Genomic DNA, 15817 nt, shown 5'->3' on the forward strand with positions numbered 1-15817 from the left:
CTTGATGTCTTTTACAGTAACAACTATTCCTCTGCCTTCCTTTTATGTCTTGGAAAGTATCTGAGCAATTCCTATGCTCAAGAAATAGCAATAGGCATGATTAAAGGGGGGGGTCAAGATTTTTTGTGTATATTTTTCATTGTTCTCTTCTAGGTCATAGGTGAGTGTAGGATTGGAAGCCATTCAGTCATGCTATGGCTGATATCTAAATGTGAGACAACAAAACACAAGGGGACCAGCCATACACATGCCTTTATTTAGATCAGCTTTTTTCAAAATGCAGCCAAACTTACGAGTCGGACAGCCCAAAGTAACCAGCCCTATTCCACTGAGTGAGTTTACCCCACAGCAGGCCTCTCCTGAAATAACCAGGCAGAACCCAGTGCTGGTTTGGTTCCTGGTCCATGGTGGGACAGTGTGAAGATGATGGAGGGCTCTAGCACAAGGGGGTGCTGAGTGCCACCAGCAGGTGCTTCTGCAGACAGCCTGGAGCAAGGTTAGCAGGAGCACTCGCTTCAGAACCAAGGTGGCTCGGACCAGAGGCAGGCACTTTCCTCCACACGGCAGAGAGACAAGGGCTTGTTCTTCCTACCTCACTGCTTTACTAAAGGGCCAGGCTAGGCATGACTGATCAGGGATGAGGAGGGGGTAAAATGGAGGAGGAACAGGACTGATGAGGTGCCTGGAGGACTGCAGGGGTGCAGCTGCTGGGTCCTTTGAGGTACGTGGCTTTGGAAATAGAGGGCGAGACGGAAATCCTGAGTGATCCTGCGTGGCTTTGGATGAGGCCAGCCTGGTTCAGGCATACATGGTGAGCTGTAGCCACTGAAAGAAGTCCCAAGATCAGAACGTAGATCAGAAAAGAGTGACCCCGCGCCCCAGGAATCTTACGGGCAAGAGGAAAGGAAACAGTCCCAGTAGGTCAGACCTCTGGAAGATTTTCCAAGAAGCAGTGGCTTACTGTTTCCTTTCTCCTAGATCTTCCCTAAGAAGGTGCATGTTTTCCAGCATCGAGTGACTGAGGGGGCAGAGGTCCCTTTGGGCCTCAAGTGCATGTGTCCTGTGAGCCCGCTGAGCCTCCCTCCACGTTCTGTTCCTATCCCCTCCCTCCACCACTGTGTGGAAATGAGCACACCGTGGGTCCAGTCTGCCTTGCTGACCCTCACCTTGCGTTTTAATGTGCAGGGGGAATATGCTGTGCCTATGCTTTACCTCCAGAACGCTGAGTTTGATGATACCGTCTCCATCCTTGTCAAATGCATGAAAAGCTCCTGTGAAAGAAGGCACAGGCCAGAGGCCAGTTACAGGTGCACTCTACCTGTACTACTGTAACTTCCCAAAGAGGACCACGTGCCCAGTGCTGTCCCTCATCAGCACAAAGATCTGCAGGCAGAGAATCACCAGCTTTGCCATCCCATTCTGGGCCTAAAGAGGGCCTTGGCCCTTGTTGCGCCTGGATGGGGCAGACTGGAGATTATCAGGTGAGATGCCTGTTGCCACAACTGCCCCTGCAAGAGAGCGGAGGGCAGCCCCTCTCCCCCACTTACTGAACATGCCCTCCAGCCTGACGAAGCAGCAGATGAAACTGTCGAAGTCGATGTTCATGTGTTTGTCTGCGTACCGCATGGTAATGATGTCGTAGAGCTGGTTGTTGAGGTGGAATCCTGTGGAGGGGACCACGTTAAAGGGGGACATGGAGCTGGAGGCTTGGGGCCTGCCTTCTATTTTCCTTGCCTCTCGGCTACCCTGTGACCTGGGAAAGGAAAATGAGAAGCCCTTTCCCTCTCCTTTCTCTAGTGGGGTCCTAGTAGCCTAGTCCCCTCCCATTCCTGCTCCCACCGCCTCGGGTCCACATCCCTCCCACCCCTTCCTTCTTAGCACCTGCGTCATTGACTGCATTTCGCATCTCGTAGCTGTTAATGGTGCCAGACTGGTCTGTGTCATAGTGTTTGAAAATTTTCTGGCAATAGAAAATTTGAGGATGGAGGTCACACACTGAATCTCCAAATCAACCCCGTTCTTCACTCCCACACTTCATTTTCTCTTCCCACCTGCCAGGCCTTAATCTTGTTCCAGAGGTGGTGGAACTCTTGCAGGTTGAGCTTCCCAGAGCCATCTGTCTGGAGGAGGGAGGTCAGGGCTACACAGCACATAGCAAAATCCCCCTGGATTTGGAGGGAGGGTCTAGAAGACTCTGCCTGGGCTGTCCTAACCCTGTTGTGGTATTTAACCCTCCCCTCCACTCCACCACCAGTCAGAGGTTGCACCTACTCTGTAACCCAGGGAGCCGATCTCCTAAGGGCCACTTTTGCTTGGGCAGGATCCCAGGCCTGAGAGAAGCACAGGGGTTAGGGCAGTTACAACCCAACGTCCTCCCCTTCAGCCTCTAACAACCCCTTTCAGAGGAGTATCCAAGATGTTCTGAATCAGGTTCTGAATTAAGTGTTTTCCTGGGCACAAATTAGGGCCCTTTGCCTGACTGGGCACCCTGTATGGTGCCTTGGCCCCCGTGGGCTGATGACAGAGGGTCGGGAAGGGGCGGCAGGAAGGATACATCCATGAGCGCAATCATGCTACGGCAGGACTCCAGTGTGAACCCGTGTGTCTTCAAGTCCTTGTCTGGGGGGATGGAGAAGAGTGAGAAGGTGCTTTGAGACAATGGGACTCCCCACCCACCCCCCACATTTGGTTTGAGCAACTCACGTTTGTTCACGACTGTGTTAAGGACCTTCTTGAGCTCATCTGCACAGATTTCCATGTCCTGAGGAGGAAGGGAGAGGAGGGTCATGGTTCAGGAGTACAGCAGCTCCTGGCGCAGACGCTTTGTAAAACAAATTCCAGCTGGCCGTGTTTGTGAAATCCCTGTCGGTGCTGTTATGTCATGGGAAGCTAGGGCTTTTCTGAGGAAGACGGGGGCCAGATACTGCACCCCAGCTATCAGGACCACCGTGAGCAGAGCAAAAAGGCCTCTGAGCCCACCAGTGGATGTGGCAGTCCAAAACTCAAGGACTTGTGGATTTCTGTGCCACACACACATTCCCTGGCTCCACCGAAGTCCAAAATGACCCTACCAAACAGTAACAAAATAATTGGTAATCTGAGCAGTTAATCCAGGAGAGAAACAGCACCTGTGGGCGTCCTGGGCTTGGAGGTACTCACGTCTCCTGCTATCTGCTTGAAAATGTTCCGGAATTGTTGCTGTTCCTCACTTTCCTGGTCAGAGCTGCCAGGCTGTGGCTGTGGAGGCACAAAGGAAAACTGGTTCACAGGGGTCAGAGGTGCACAGGCCTGAGGGGCAAGCTCCTCTGGGCCAAGGGAGCCAAGTGCCTAAAACGGCCAGAGGTGACAGCAGGAGCTGGGACAGGGGCAAATGCAGACCGGTGAGCTGCAGTGAGATGCATCGAGGGCTCAGTGACACCTCACTCCACACCTCTCCAGCCCTGACGCCCCCATCCAAAGGAGATGTGGCGGCCATGCAGACACAGACAGCCTCCTCCCCACCACCCCCGTCCCCACCCACAAGAGCCGCCTCTACCATCCCAGGCCCGACCATTCCAAACAAAGGTGCCCGCAGGTCAAAGGTCTGACTGTTCTGATTCCTCCAGCCACTCTGTCGTCAAGGCCAAGTCCTCAGAGAACCTCCCCCAGGCCCCAGTGCACGAGGCCATGGATAGAAGAGGGGCCTCGATTGGTCTGAAGACTTTTGCCTCTAAGGCTCACCTCCACAAAGCACCGCACTCCAATCTAACACCCTCCTGTGAGCCCTAGAGGACCCCACTTCTGATGTCAGCCCCACTTTCTGCTCCTATTCTTTATCCCCCTATTGTAAAATGCTCAAGGACACCAGGAGACAGGAGTTGTACCTCTGCTCTCAAGCTGGTTCTGTCTCAGCCTTTGCCTCCCCTTCTCTCTGTCCTGGCTAGATCTACTCTCAAGCTGGTTCTGTCTCAGCCTTTGCCTCCCCTTCTCTCTGTCCTGGCTAGATCTACTCTCAAACTGGTTCTGTCTCAGCCCTTGCCTCCCCTTCTCTCTGTCCGGGCTGATGCTGTCTCAGCCTTTGCCTCCCCTTCTCTCTGTCCTGGCTGGATCAGCTCCATGGGAGGTTCAGCCTGCCAGTCCACTCCTAGAATGGAACTCCCATCCTGGGATATTCACCCAAGCAGCAGCCCGAATTTCAGGGGAACTTGCTGAGAGAAAAGGTCAGTGGGACGAATCCAAACCTCTAGATGTTCAAGACAACCCCCTGGGAAGCCTCCAGCCCGTGTATCCCAAGCGCATAGGAAGCCCCCGTAGTGCGCTGGCCGCCCCACCCATGCCACGTGCTCAGACACCTGTGGGGACTGCTCTTGCTTATCAGGGCTTGTTTTGCCTTTGCCCTCCTCTGACTCCTGGTCCACACCCAGCTCCTTGTTGCTGTTTGCTCTGTCCGAAACGAAGATGATGGGCTGGAGAGAGGAGGGAAGGAGGGAGCGGGCAGGAAGGAAGTGAGGATTACAGTCTGAACAGGCACACTGAGGCAGCCTCTCTCTTGGAGCAGCTTTATCCAGTGAGAAGAGGAAAAGAACAGGCGGGAGCTCTTCAACCTCAGTTCAAGCTCTATCTCTGCCACTGACAAGCCGTGTGACTTCAGTTCTTTATTTTTTCATACCCACTCCATCCCTCATGGTGGAGTACTGAGCTCAGCATGTGAAATGCTAAGAATGCTAAAAGTGCAGTGATTGTCAAGTGTTTTGTGGACTTTTTTTTTTTCCAGATGGAAACACTGTTCAAATTAAATTTCCTGCAGAAACACCGTGTATATAAAGTCATTAAAAAACAGAGCTGCTCTGATTAATGAGAACAGAGCTCTTTGCCCTCAGCACCCCACATCACCATGGCAGCTACAGAGGCACCTCCAAGGATCCTCTAGGACTCTGCAAAGTACAGACTGAAAAAGGACACGGATTAGCGGCATGGTCAGTGACTGAGCCATCAGAACACTGGGCCGGAATCCCAGCCCTGCCCCTCATATAAGAGATCTCTCTGGCCTCAGTTTGCTCATCCTTTAATAGTAAAACCTGCTTTCCCTCCTCATCGGACTCTTGTGGGGATCAAATGAGATACGGAATGCAAAATCATACCGCAAAACCATTTAAGATACTACACAAACAAGGGATATTTTCAAGACATGCTCGTGCAAGTGACAAGGATATGAAAAGGGTGGAGAGCGGCTGCTGCATGGCGCCAACACTGGTGGGTGCGGTGCACCTGTAGGGAAAGCCCAGGGAAGGCAAGGCTGTGGGGATTGAGGCTGCAATGAAGAGAACAACGGGGCAGGCAGAGCCTCTCAGAGCAGAAAAGCAGCCCGCCCGGGCTCAGGCGTCACTGCCCTTCCATGCGGCTCATCTAGGACAGCTCAAGCAGATAGACCCATGGAAACGGCTCCCCAGCTTTGGCTCCCAGCAGGCTCCAGAGGCCCTGGCTTGCTCTGCCTTCTAAGCGAAGTGTCTTGCTCAAGCAGCTGAAGCTTGTGGGGATCCCAGAGCAAATGGAGGTCACAGTCTGAGGGGGGATGTGTAGGATGGATATGATGTGGCCATGGAGCACCCCTGCCAGGCACACGCCAGCAGGCCCGAGTGTGGGTCTGGACAATGCAGGCCTTGAAGGGTAGGGGCCTGGCAGCAGAGACAGAGGGCAAGAAACACAGGTATTGGAGTAAACAGACATGGTTTCCAGTTCCATTTTCCCCACTTATTAGTTCTGTTCCTTGGGCAAGTTCACTTCTTTGAGTCTATCTCACCTATGAAAGGGGAAAAATAACAGCACCCTACTCTGTAGATACTGTTATAATTGGGGGAAAAAAAACACAAAAAGAGAGTTTGACCCCAAGCACAGTGCCTGGCATGTGGTAGTGCCTGATGAGTGTCAGCTCTGGTCTGGGCCAGCACCAGTACCCAGAGGTCCCCTGTGATGGATCCATCACCACCAGGCACCACCAGAAATGCTAGCACCAAATCTGATGGTGTATGATGGCCTCTTGTGGTTCAGGACACAGACTCTGGACCCAGACTGCCTGGCTCTAAGTACTGGCTCTGCCCCTCCCTGGCTGTGTGGCCTTGGGCAAGTTAGTCAATCTGTCTGTACCTTTTCTCCCTCTGAAAATGGGGATAGGGCTGTTGTGAGGATGGAATTAATCATGGAAATCACCTAGAAGAGTGCTTGGCACGTAGCCTTCCCCCAGCAAATCTCAGCTGTCATTACTGTACTCTCAGCCCCAGCAGGAGCTCAGGGAAGGAGGGGGAGGAGGAGACAACTCTGGTGCATGCATATGAGCTCCAACACACATGCACACACACACACGCATGCACACACACATGCATGAGTACACACACTTCGTGCTCTCTACCCACACACCTACCTTGGTTTTTTTCTTTTTCTGCACAAGAAAAGGAAACAGTAAATGCAGAATAAGTGAAAAGCAAGTTGCCAGAATGGCCGGTGGCTTTTGGCTTCCCTGTATCCTGGTCTTTAGCTTGGGGGTGAGGCTCCGGGGTCCAGAAATCTGAGTCACATGGAGCCAAAAAAGGGCATGGAGGGTGAAGGGAGAAAAGAATTCTTTCTCCCCCATGTCCAGACACCAGTGACTACTCTGCCATTGTTTTTGTAATTTACTCTTACTGCATATGGCAAGGAAAAGGATCTTCTGGCTAAGGCTTGCTTTCTTCCTTTTTTTAAAAAATGAAATTGGTGGCTGGGTGCGGTGGCTCACGCCTGTAATCCCAACACTTTGGGAGGCCGAGGTGGGTGGATCACCTGAGGTCAGGAGTTCAGGACCAGCCTGATCAACATAGTGAAACCCCATCTCGACTAAAAAATACGCAAATTAGCTAGGCGTGGTGGTGGGCACCTGTAATCTCAGCTACTCAGGAGGCTGAGGCAGGAGAATTGCTTGAACCGGGGAGCGGAGGTTGCAGTGAGCCGAGATCGCGCCACTGCACTCCAGCCTGGGCGACAAGAGCGAAACTCCATCTCAAAATAAATAAATAAATAGAAATAATAATAAAAATGAAATTGGTTACTAAAACACCAAAAACATGGCTCACTCAAACTGACCTGACAATGGATTTTGATTTTGTAAAAATCTTCGAGCAACCATTTACCATAGGGAGGTTTTCTCTGGTAAAAGCAGCAGCTCTGGCAGGCTGCCTGGGCCTGTAATCCCTGTGGCAACTATCCGCTGAGCCAAGGGCCGCTGCTCCCTGTCTTCCAGATTGCCCACGGCCCCAACATTCCTGTTGACCCTCCACACTGGAGCCAAATGTCAGGTGAGAACTGCAGACAACTGTGTCAGTGCAGGGACATCAAAACCCCTGCACCTGCCTACTCTACTCAGGTGACATGCCAGCTCCTGTAAACTTTTGAGTTTGCAGGTCCTGATCAATACTGTACACCGATGACCAGCATCCAGATGACCAGAACAGAACCCCCCACACCTACCACTAAAATCAATCGCCTGTGGTCATTCAGAAGGCACTTAGAGACCTGGGTCAGGGTCAGGATTATGACCATGACTCACTGCCCAGAAGGCTGTTCAGAGGGGCATTTGTCCTCCCATTGACCTATGCCATCCCCACAGACTGCCAACTGACTACAGCCCAAAGCCCCAAGGCAGTCACAAGACTCAGCACAGAGAGCCCAACACACAGCACTGTGTGCTTCAGACTTTGGGCTTCGCACTGCCGGGGGCTGGCCTCAGCGTGGAGTCAGAGAGTCTGAATGTGAATTCCAACCCTGCCACTTACTGAGCTCTGTGAACTCAGAGCAGTCATTCAAGTCCATTGAGCCCCTACTTCCTTTCTTGAACACCAGGGATTATAACCCCGTCTACCTCTCAGAAACCTCGCAAGTATTGCGATAACACATGTGAAAAGTACCTTGTAAAGTGTAAAATGTGAAAAACACCTCTGTTTGAGTGCCCATGCTGTGCCAGACACTTCACATACATCATCTCATTGATGAAACCTCCCAAAAGGCTTGCGAGGCACATTATTGTCCCCGTTTTACAGAGCAGGAAACTGAGTGAGAGCGACTATAGAAATTGTCCGGGTCACCCCACTGGTAGGTGGAGGATCCAGGTGTCGACACCAGGTCCGCACCAGCTTACTTTCTTTTCTCTAAGTGTGAAACCCAATGTTATCCAGGCTCAGAATCCAGTGTTCGCTGCGGCTCTTGTCATCCCTTCCTGTGGTCTTGTTCCCTCCCTCTGATTGTTCAAATTGCTTCTCCCTTCCAGGACCCTCTCCCGTAATTCCCAGCCCCTGAACTGCCTCAATGGCCCCCGGTGCATAAGGCCCATTACTTCCGGCCATGCCAAGCAGGATTTGCAGTGCCATGGAGGGACTGCTCAGCACAGCCCAGACTCCCATTCCCTCTGCCACTGCCCACTGTCCCCTGCACCATCTGTCCCCTGCACCATCTGTCCCCTGCATGGTCAGAGAAGGGTACCCTCTGGACTTTCCACACAGAAGATCTAAACCACTCACCACTGGCCGATCCACGGAGATTGTATTTTCAACTTCCCTGTGAGGAACACAGACATGTGGGGTCTCAGTGTCACCAGAAGCAAGCAGGAAGCCCGTGGAGGGTTTGCTCTGGTGCACGGCTTCCCGCGGCCAAGCCAGGACCAGCCTCTAGAGAACCCCTGGAACTAACACCCCCAACCCCAGGAACCAGCCCATGTCAGCACCATCCCCAACAGCCAAGCCCAGGCACGCAGGTTCTTGCTGGCATTGCTCAGAGCCCCCCATGGCCAGCCACCTACCCATGTACCTGGTGCGTCTTCCAAGGACAGAGATCAGAGTGACAGGGGCTATGAGTTCGTCTGTGGTGACCAGGGACAGGATGTGGCTTTCCTGGCCATGCTAACCTAAAATTTCAAGCATCCCCAACACCTCCTATCCCTCTTCCGTACTTTATTTTTGCTCCATATCGCCTCTCCAAATCTAACGTGCTACGTATATTTTTCCTATCCATTATTGTCTCATATTAGAATATTAAGCTCCATGAAGGCAGGGATTTCTTTCTGTTTACTTCAGTACTCTATGCCTAGTGCCTAGGAGAGTGCATGGAACATAGTAGGTGCTCAATAAATATCTGCAGAATGGATGAGTGAATGAATGGGGGTAATGTGGCCAGTGGCTCAGGAGCAGAAGACGTTCAGCTGGTCAACATATCCCAGGACCTCTGGAGGAGACGTGACTAGCTGCCTCACGCCTTCCATCTCTGGAGTGGGCCACGTGAGCTTTTAGAAACAGGTGGGAAAGCTGGGCGGGCACTCACTCGGAGAGGTTCCTCTTTTCAGAGAAGACCCGGAGGATGAATTCCCCCTCCTGGTGGGGCTCGTAGGTGGAGGGCACGATGACATACTCGCTGGGAGGCAGGCGGAAGCGCTGGGACACCTCCCGCATGTTGATGTAGGTTTTGCTCCTGGCCCTGGAGGCGTTGTACAGGAAGAAGTCCTTCTGCAGGTGCTGCCTGTTCCCGTGCATCTGAGACATGGGAGAGCCCGCGGGACGTGAGCCGCTTGGGAGGGACGCCCTGTCCTGCCACAGCCACCTCCGAGGGTCCCTTCCCGACTCCCTGGTCACCCATGTCACACTCTCAACCTCCCTACTTCAGACTCCCAAGGCTTAAATAGCCTCCCTACCTCACTTCCTTTTCTGTTGTGATTCACAGTGAATGGCAACTGTGCCATCCCCACACTCAGGGACACTTACCAGAACAGCTGCTCCTCAGCTCCGGAGCCCCTCAGGCTGGAAGGACCCCCAAGAAGGCCTAGAGGACTTGGCTGGGTTCTGAGGGAAGTGATTCCTCCATCCCAACAGGGCAGCCACCCTCAGAATGCGTCTGTGTGACTGTGTGTGTGGCTGTGAGCATGGAGGGTGCGTGTGCAAAGGCGTGTGACGTGCAGTGTCTGGTGCGAGGGGAAAAGTACACATCTCGGGGTGGTAGTCACAGGTCATGCAATGCCCCGAGGCACCTGCTCTGCAGTGGAATTAATGCAGGCAAGGCCCTCTCCTATCACAGTCCTGCCCACACACCCCACCAGGAAGCTTCTCGATGAACCACAGACAGACTCGGGGCCCCCTGGGTAGTGCTGCACACAACTGCTGGCCGCTGCTGCTGCTATACCTCTTTGGGAACCTTGAGGAGAAATAGAAAGGAAGATGCTTCAGATCTGAATGGGGATGAGGAGCCTGCGGAAGGGAATGCCAGCAACTGCAGCCCGCATGTGGAAGCCTGATCCCCAGCACCCGTCCTGCCAGGCCCACCCCACTGCTGCTCCGATGCCCCCCTGGTATTTTTTGCTTATTACTAACACAAGTGGGCCTGATACCAGGAGCTCTGGGGGTCACTGAATATCGAGGAAGCCAGAGGACCCCTCTAGAAGCCCCTGGAAGCGCCCTCGCTGGGGAAGTATGTTTTCCGGGCTGGAGCCGATCAGGACTGCACACCTCGTAGATGGCGAAGCCGATGGTGAAGAGATTGGCCCCCAGCTTCCGGTCCTTGCGCCGGTTCTTCTGCATCAGCGCCACCAGGAAGCTGCAAATCACCTCCGAGTCGTCAGGGTCATCGTCCTCCTCCAGGAGCTTCAGACGGTACTGAGGGTTGGTCCAGAAAGTATCTGCCCCCCCAGAAAGGAAACATGCATTCAGAGGGGCCTCTCAGAGGGCAGGAAGGAGATGAGACAGAGGGAACCTATTTATTTCTATGCCCTGCATCTAGGTGCTTAGAAAATATCAACAGAAAGCACGATTCGGGCATTTGTCTACTGGGGGGGGCGGGGTGCTCCCTTTATACAGATAGAGCTGTACTGACCGGATGTGTGGCTCTTCCTTCCTCGAGCTTTCGTTCTCAGTCTTTGCTGATGATTTTGTTTTCCTTACCTGCTCCTTAAACGCTGTTGGTGTCTGGAATCTGGTCTCGGCCTCTTCTCCTCTTACCTCACCCTTCCTGCCTCCCTAGGCAATCTTTCTTACTTCTGCTTTTTAACTGCCCCCTACACACTCATGATGCCTGAGCCATATATCCCAGCCTCAATCTCTCTCACCTTTTATTTTTTATTTTTTATTTTTTGAGACACAGTCTGGCTCTGTTGCCCAGGCTGGAGTGCAGTGGCACGATCTCGGCTTACTGTGGCCTCTGCCTCCTGGGTTCAAGCGATTCTTCTGACTCAGCCTCCCAAATAGCAGGGATTATAGGCGCCCGCCACCATCCCCGGTTAATTTTTGTATTTTTAGTAGACACGGGGTTTCCCCGTGTTAGCCAAGCTGGTCTTGAACTCCTGACCACAGTGATCTGCCTGCCTCCACCTCCCAAAGTGCTGGGATTACAGGCATGAGTCACCATTTCTGGTCTTTTATTTTTTGAGTTCTTATCATATCACCAAGTGCCATCTAATATGCGCATCCAATACTCTATTACAAATCTTCACTGGGATACTCTACAGGAACCTCAACCTTTCCTTGTCCCAAGTTAAATTCCTTTCCCTATAACCCCACAGTCAACTCCACCAAAAACAACACGCTGATATTTTTCTCTTGTCTTTTTTATTTTTGTTGAGGCAGGGTCTTACTCTGTCACCCAGGCAGGAGTGCAATGGCACGATCATGGTTCATTGCAGCCTCAACCTCCCGAGCTCAAGCAATCCTCCTGCCTCATTTTTTTTATTTTTTGTAAAGATGAGATCTCACTATGTTGCCTGTGCTGGTCTTGAACTCCTGGGCTCAAGTGATCCTCCTGCTTCTGTCTCCCAAAGTGCTGGGATTATAGGCGTGAGCCACCCACCCAGTCTTCTTGTGTGTCTTATGTTGTAATGGTGTCAGGTTCCCAACTGGGAATCTTGACATCGTTCTTTATTCTTCCTTCCATACATCACCCAATATGCTCTCCCTAAATCTGCTCTCTTCCCTCCATCTCTGCTGCTACTGACTTGGTCTAGGTTTTCATCATCTCTGACTTAAACTATTGCAGCAGCTGCTAACTTGGTTCTCCAATACTGCCCTTACTGTTACTGACACAGTACTCACAGTCCCCAACTTAGGATGGTTCAGCTACAATTTTTTAACTTTACAATGTGAAAGTGATGCACATTCAATAGAAACTGGATTTCGAGTACTCATACAACCATTCTGTTTTTCACTTTTAGTGCAGTATTAAGTAAGTTACATGAGATATTCAACATTTTATTGTAAAATAGGCTTTGTGTTAGATGATTTTGCCCTAAGGTTAGGCTGAGGTTAGTTAGGCTGAGGTCAGTGTTCCGAGCATGTTTAAGGTGGGCCAGGCTAAGCTATGACGTTTGGTGGATTAGGCATATTAAATGCACTTTCGACTCAGGGTGTTTTCAAAGATGGACGGGTTTATCTAGACATAACCTCATCATAAGTCAAGCAACATCTGCATTGTTCCCACAATTTCCTGCTTCAAAGTCACTACCAGCTCCCTATTGCAAACTTCTCAGCATGGTGGTTTCCTTCTCAGTAAACTAGGGAGGGTTTAATAAGATAGTGGACATCTGGAACAAAGAGACTTCATAAGCGCTAGTTAGGCTTCTTCTGCCTGGAACTTGTTCTGCTTGGACCCTTCCCCCATCAAGAGCATCTCCCACCTGGGAAGTTGCGGCAGCCTCCGGCCGAGCAACCCCGCACCCAGCGGCCCTCGTTCACAGACACTGTCCAGGTCTGAAGCTTGTCAGACTGCAGAGCGTCGGCCGTGAGGTTGCAGATCTCCAACTTTGTGAAATGGTAGATGAAATCCTCATAAGACATCCTGAGAGGTTGGAAGAAAAGAGAGACCCATACGGGAAAAGGTGAGGAGGGCTGGGAGTGGAAGACCCCAGGGCTAACACAGCACAATAATAAAACAGTCACGGGAACTTGGCCAGGGTCCCAGAGGAGTCTCTGTTTCCTTTTCAGGGCAAACGCTGTCACTTCTGATGCATCTACTCCAAACCACCATCTTTCCTAACAATGATTCAAAAATGAGCCAGGCCCTGAAAGACAAATGTCGCATACTCTCATATGTGAAAGCTAAAACAAAGTGTATGTAATGGAAGAGGGAGTAGATGGTGGTTACCAGAGGCTGGGAAGGGAAGGAGAGGGGAGAATGAAAAGAGGGTGGCTAATGGATACAAAATACAGTTAAATAGAAGAAATAAGCTCTAATGCTCACCCGGGCACGGTGGCTCACGCCTGTAATCCCAGCACTTTGGGAGGCTGAGACGGGTGGATCACCTGAGGCTAGGAATTCGAGGCCAGCCTGGCCAACATGGTGAAACCCCATCTCTACTGAAAATACAAAATACAAAAATTAGCTGAGCGTCATGGCGGGCACCTGTAATCCCAGTTACTTGGGAGGCTGAGGCAGGAGAATCACTTGAACCCAGGAGGCAGAGGTTGCACTGAGCCGATATTGTGCCATTGCACTCCAGCCTGGGCAACAGAGTGAGACTCTGTCTCAAAAAAAAAAAAAAGCTAGCTCTAGTGCTCAGTAGCACAGTCAGTAAGGCAAACACAGCTAAACAAGAATTTATGGTATAGTGTGTGTGTGCATATACACACACACATATATATACAGACATATATATGTGTGTGTGTATATATGTGTGTGTGTATACATATATATGTATTAAAATATATACATATTGTGTAAAATATATAAGTAAACTGTATACATATTATCATCATTGATTTGGAAAAGCTCTGCTACAAATTTACCTGTTGGTTTATGTCCAAACTTATATTCTACATATACCTCTTCAAGCTGAAAAATATGAAGGAATCTGAAGAAAAGGAAACTAAAATACTCAAACTGTCATGAGGCTTTGCTTTCATACTGTATATATATACGTATATATACACACACATTTAATACGTATATATACGTGTATACGTATATATGTATACACACACGTCTGTATATATACGCGTGTGTGTGTGTGTGTGTATATATATATACATATTTTTTTTCTTTTGAGACAGAGTCTCGCTCTGTTGCCCAGGCTGGAGTGCAGTGGTGTGATCTTGGCTCACTGCAACCTCCACTTCCTGAGGTCAAGGGATTCTCCTGCCTCAGCCTCCCAAGTAACTGGGATTACAGTTGCCTGCCATGATGCTCAGCTAATTTTTGTGTTTTGTATTTTCAGTAGAGATGGGGTTTCACCATGTTGGCCAGACTGGTCTCAAACTCCTAGCCTCAGGTGATCCACCCACCTCAGCCTCCCAAGGTGCTGGGATTACAGGCATGAGCCACCATGCCCAGCCTATATATCTTTCAAAATAGCTAGAGGAAAAGAATTGTAATGTTCCCAACACAAAGAAAAAATACATATTTGAGATGATGGTATCCCAATTACCCTAATTTGATGATTACACATTGTATATGTGTATCAAAATATCACATGTACCCCCAAAATATGGGTACATATGTACTCCCAAAATATATATAGCTATGATATATCCATAAAAAATAGAAGGCCAGGTGTGGTGGCTTACATCTGTAATCCCAGCACTTTTTTTTTAAGACAGGGTCTTGCTCTGTTGCCCAGGATGGACTGCAGTGGTACAATCATAGTTCACTGCAGCCTCAACCTCCTGGGCTCAAGTGACCCCCTGCTTCAGCCTCTCAAATAGCTGAGACTACAGGAACACACCGCCACACCTGCCTAATTTTAAATTTTTCTGTAAAGTTGGGGTCCCGTATGTTACCCAGGCCCACATCCCAGCATTTTGGGAGGCCAAAGTAGAAGGATCACTTGAGCCCAGGAGTTTGAGACCAGCCTGAGCAATATAGCGAGGCCCATCTCTATTGTAGTTTTTAAATAAATTAAAAAATAAAGTAATAAAAACACAAAAAACCTTTCACTTGACATTATACTGAGACGACTTTTTTTTTTTTTTTTTCCCCAAGACAGAGTCTCACTCTGTCATCCAGGTTGGAGTGCGGTGGTGCAATCTGGGCTCACTGCAACCTCTGGCTCCCGGCTTCAAGTAATTCTCCTGCCTCAGCCTTCCAAGTAGCTGGGATTACAGGCCCACGCCCATCATGCCCAGCTAAATTTTGTATTTCTAGTAGACATGGGGTTTCACCACGTTGGCCAGGTTGGTCTCGAACTCCTGACCTCAAGTGATCTGCCCACCTTGGCCTTCCCAAGTGTAAGACAACATACTTAATGTCTGCCACAGTGTCAGACATTAAATATGTTGACAGAAAAATTCTTATTTTCCCAAAAGGAACTAAGAAAAAGAGAACAATGTTGGGTTTTTTTTTCCCCCCCTAACATATTGGCCACAAGCCATGTTTCTCATTTTCTTTATTTTTTTTTGTTTTTATTTTTTAGATATGGGGTCTCATGATGTTATTCCAGCTATACTTGAACCCCTGGGCTCAAGTGATCCTCCCACTTCAGGGTCCCAAGTAGCTGGGACTATGGCATATGCCACCATACCCGGCTTGCATCTCGTTTTCTAAGCGACTGCTCTTAGCTACTGCTTAAGCTTTATTATAATCATTGATTTGGAAAACTCAAATTTCCTAGTAATGAGAAAAGCTCTGCTACAAATTTGCCTGTTGGTTTATGTCCAAACTTATATTCTACATATACCTCTTCAAGCTGAAAAATATGAAGGAATCTGAAGAAAAGGAAACTAAAATACTCAAACTGTCATGAGGCTTTGCTTTCATATTGTATGAGGAATGTGATTTCCAACTCTAACACAACTCTCTTAATAAACACACCTAAAGGCTTTCTGCACCTCTGATCAGTTGTAATTGGAAT

At 50.0% G+C, this 15817-nt stretch overlaps 1 protein-coding gene across 6 annotated transcripts in view; it reads right to left on the reverse strand.

Annotated features, from left to right (window-relative positions):
- Positions 1-233: 233 nt before the first annotated feature.
- CAPN3 (calpain 3, (p94)) overlaps positions 234-15817 on the reverse strand; it is a 57980-nt gene continuing 42396 nt past the window's right edge. Inside the window, exons 10-24 of one of the 6 annotated variants that reach the window (XM_011989243.1) lie at positions 12650-12810; positions 10494-10663; positions 10171-10182; positions 9319-9527; positions 8523-8559; positions 6398-6415; positions 4332-4445; positions 3160-3237; positions 2704-2761; positions 2555-2619; positions 2052-2120; positions 1882-1960; positions 1548-1664; positions 1213-1271; positions 234-825 (exon numbers count right to left, since the gene is read on the reverse strand). In XM_011989243.1, the coding sequence (XP_011844633.1) occupies positions 799-825; positions 1213-1271; positions 1548-1664; positions 1882-1960; positions 2052-2120; positions 2555-2619; positions 2704-2761; positions 3160-3237; positions 4332-4445; positions 6398-6415; positions 8523-8559; positions 9319-9527; positions 10171-10182; positions 10494-10663; positions 12650-12810 (1273 nt within the window). In that variant the 3' untranslated portion in view covers positions 234-798. The other 5 variants (XM_011989244.1, XM_011989245.1, XM_011989246.1 and 2 more) reach the window with 5 other exon arrangements.

Source organism: Mandrillus leucophaeus, unplaced genomic scaffold (assembly GCF_000951045.1).
Source record: "Mandrillus leucophaeus isolate KB7577 unplaced genomic scaffold, Mleu.le_1.0 Scaffold35, whole genome shotgun sequence".
In the NCBI taxonomy this organism is placed as follows: Eukaryota; Metazoa; Chordata; class Mammalia; order Primates; family Cercopithecidae; genus Mandrillus; species Mandrillus leucophaeus.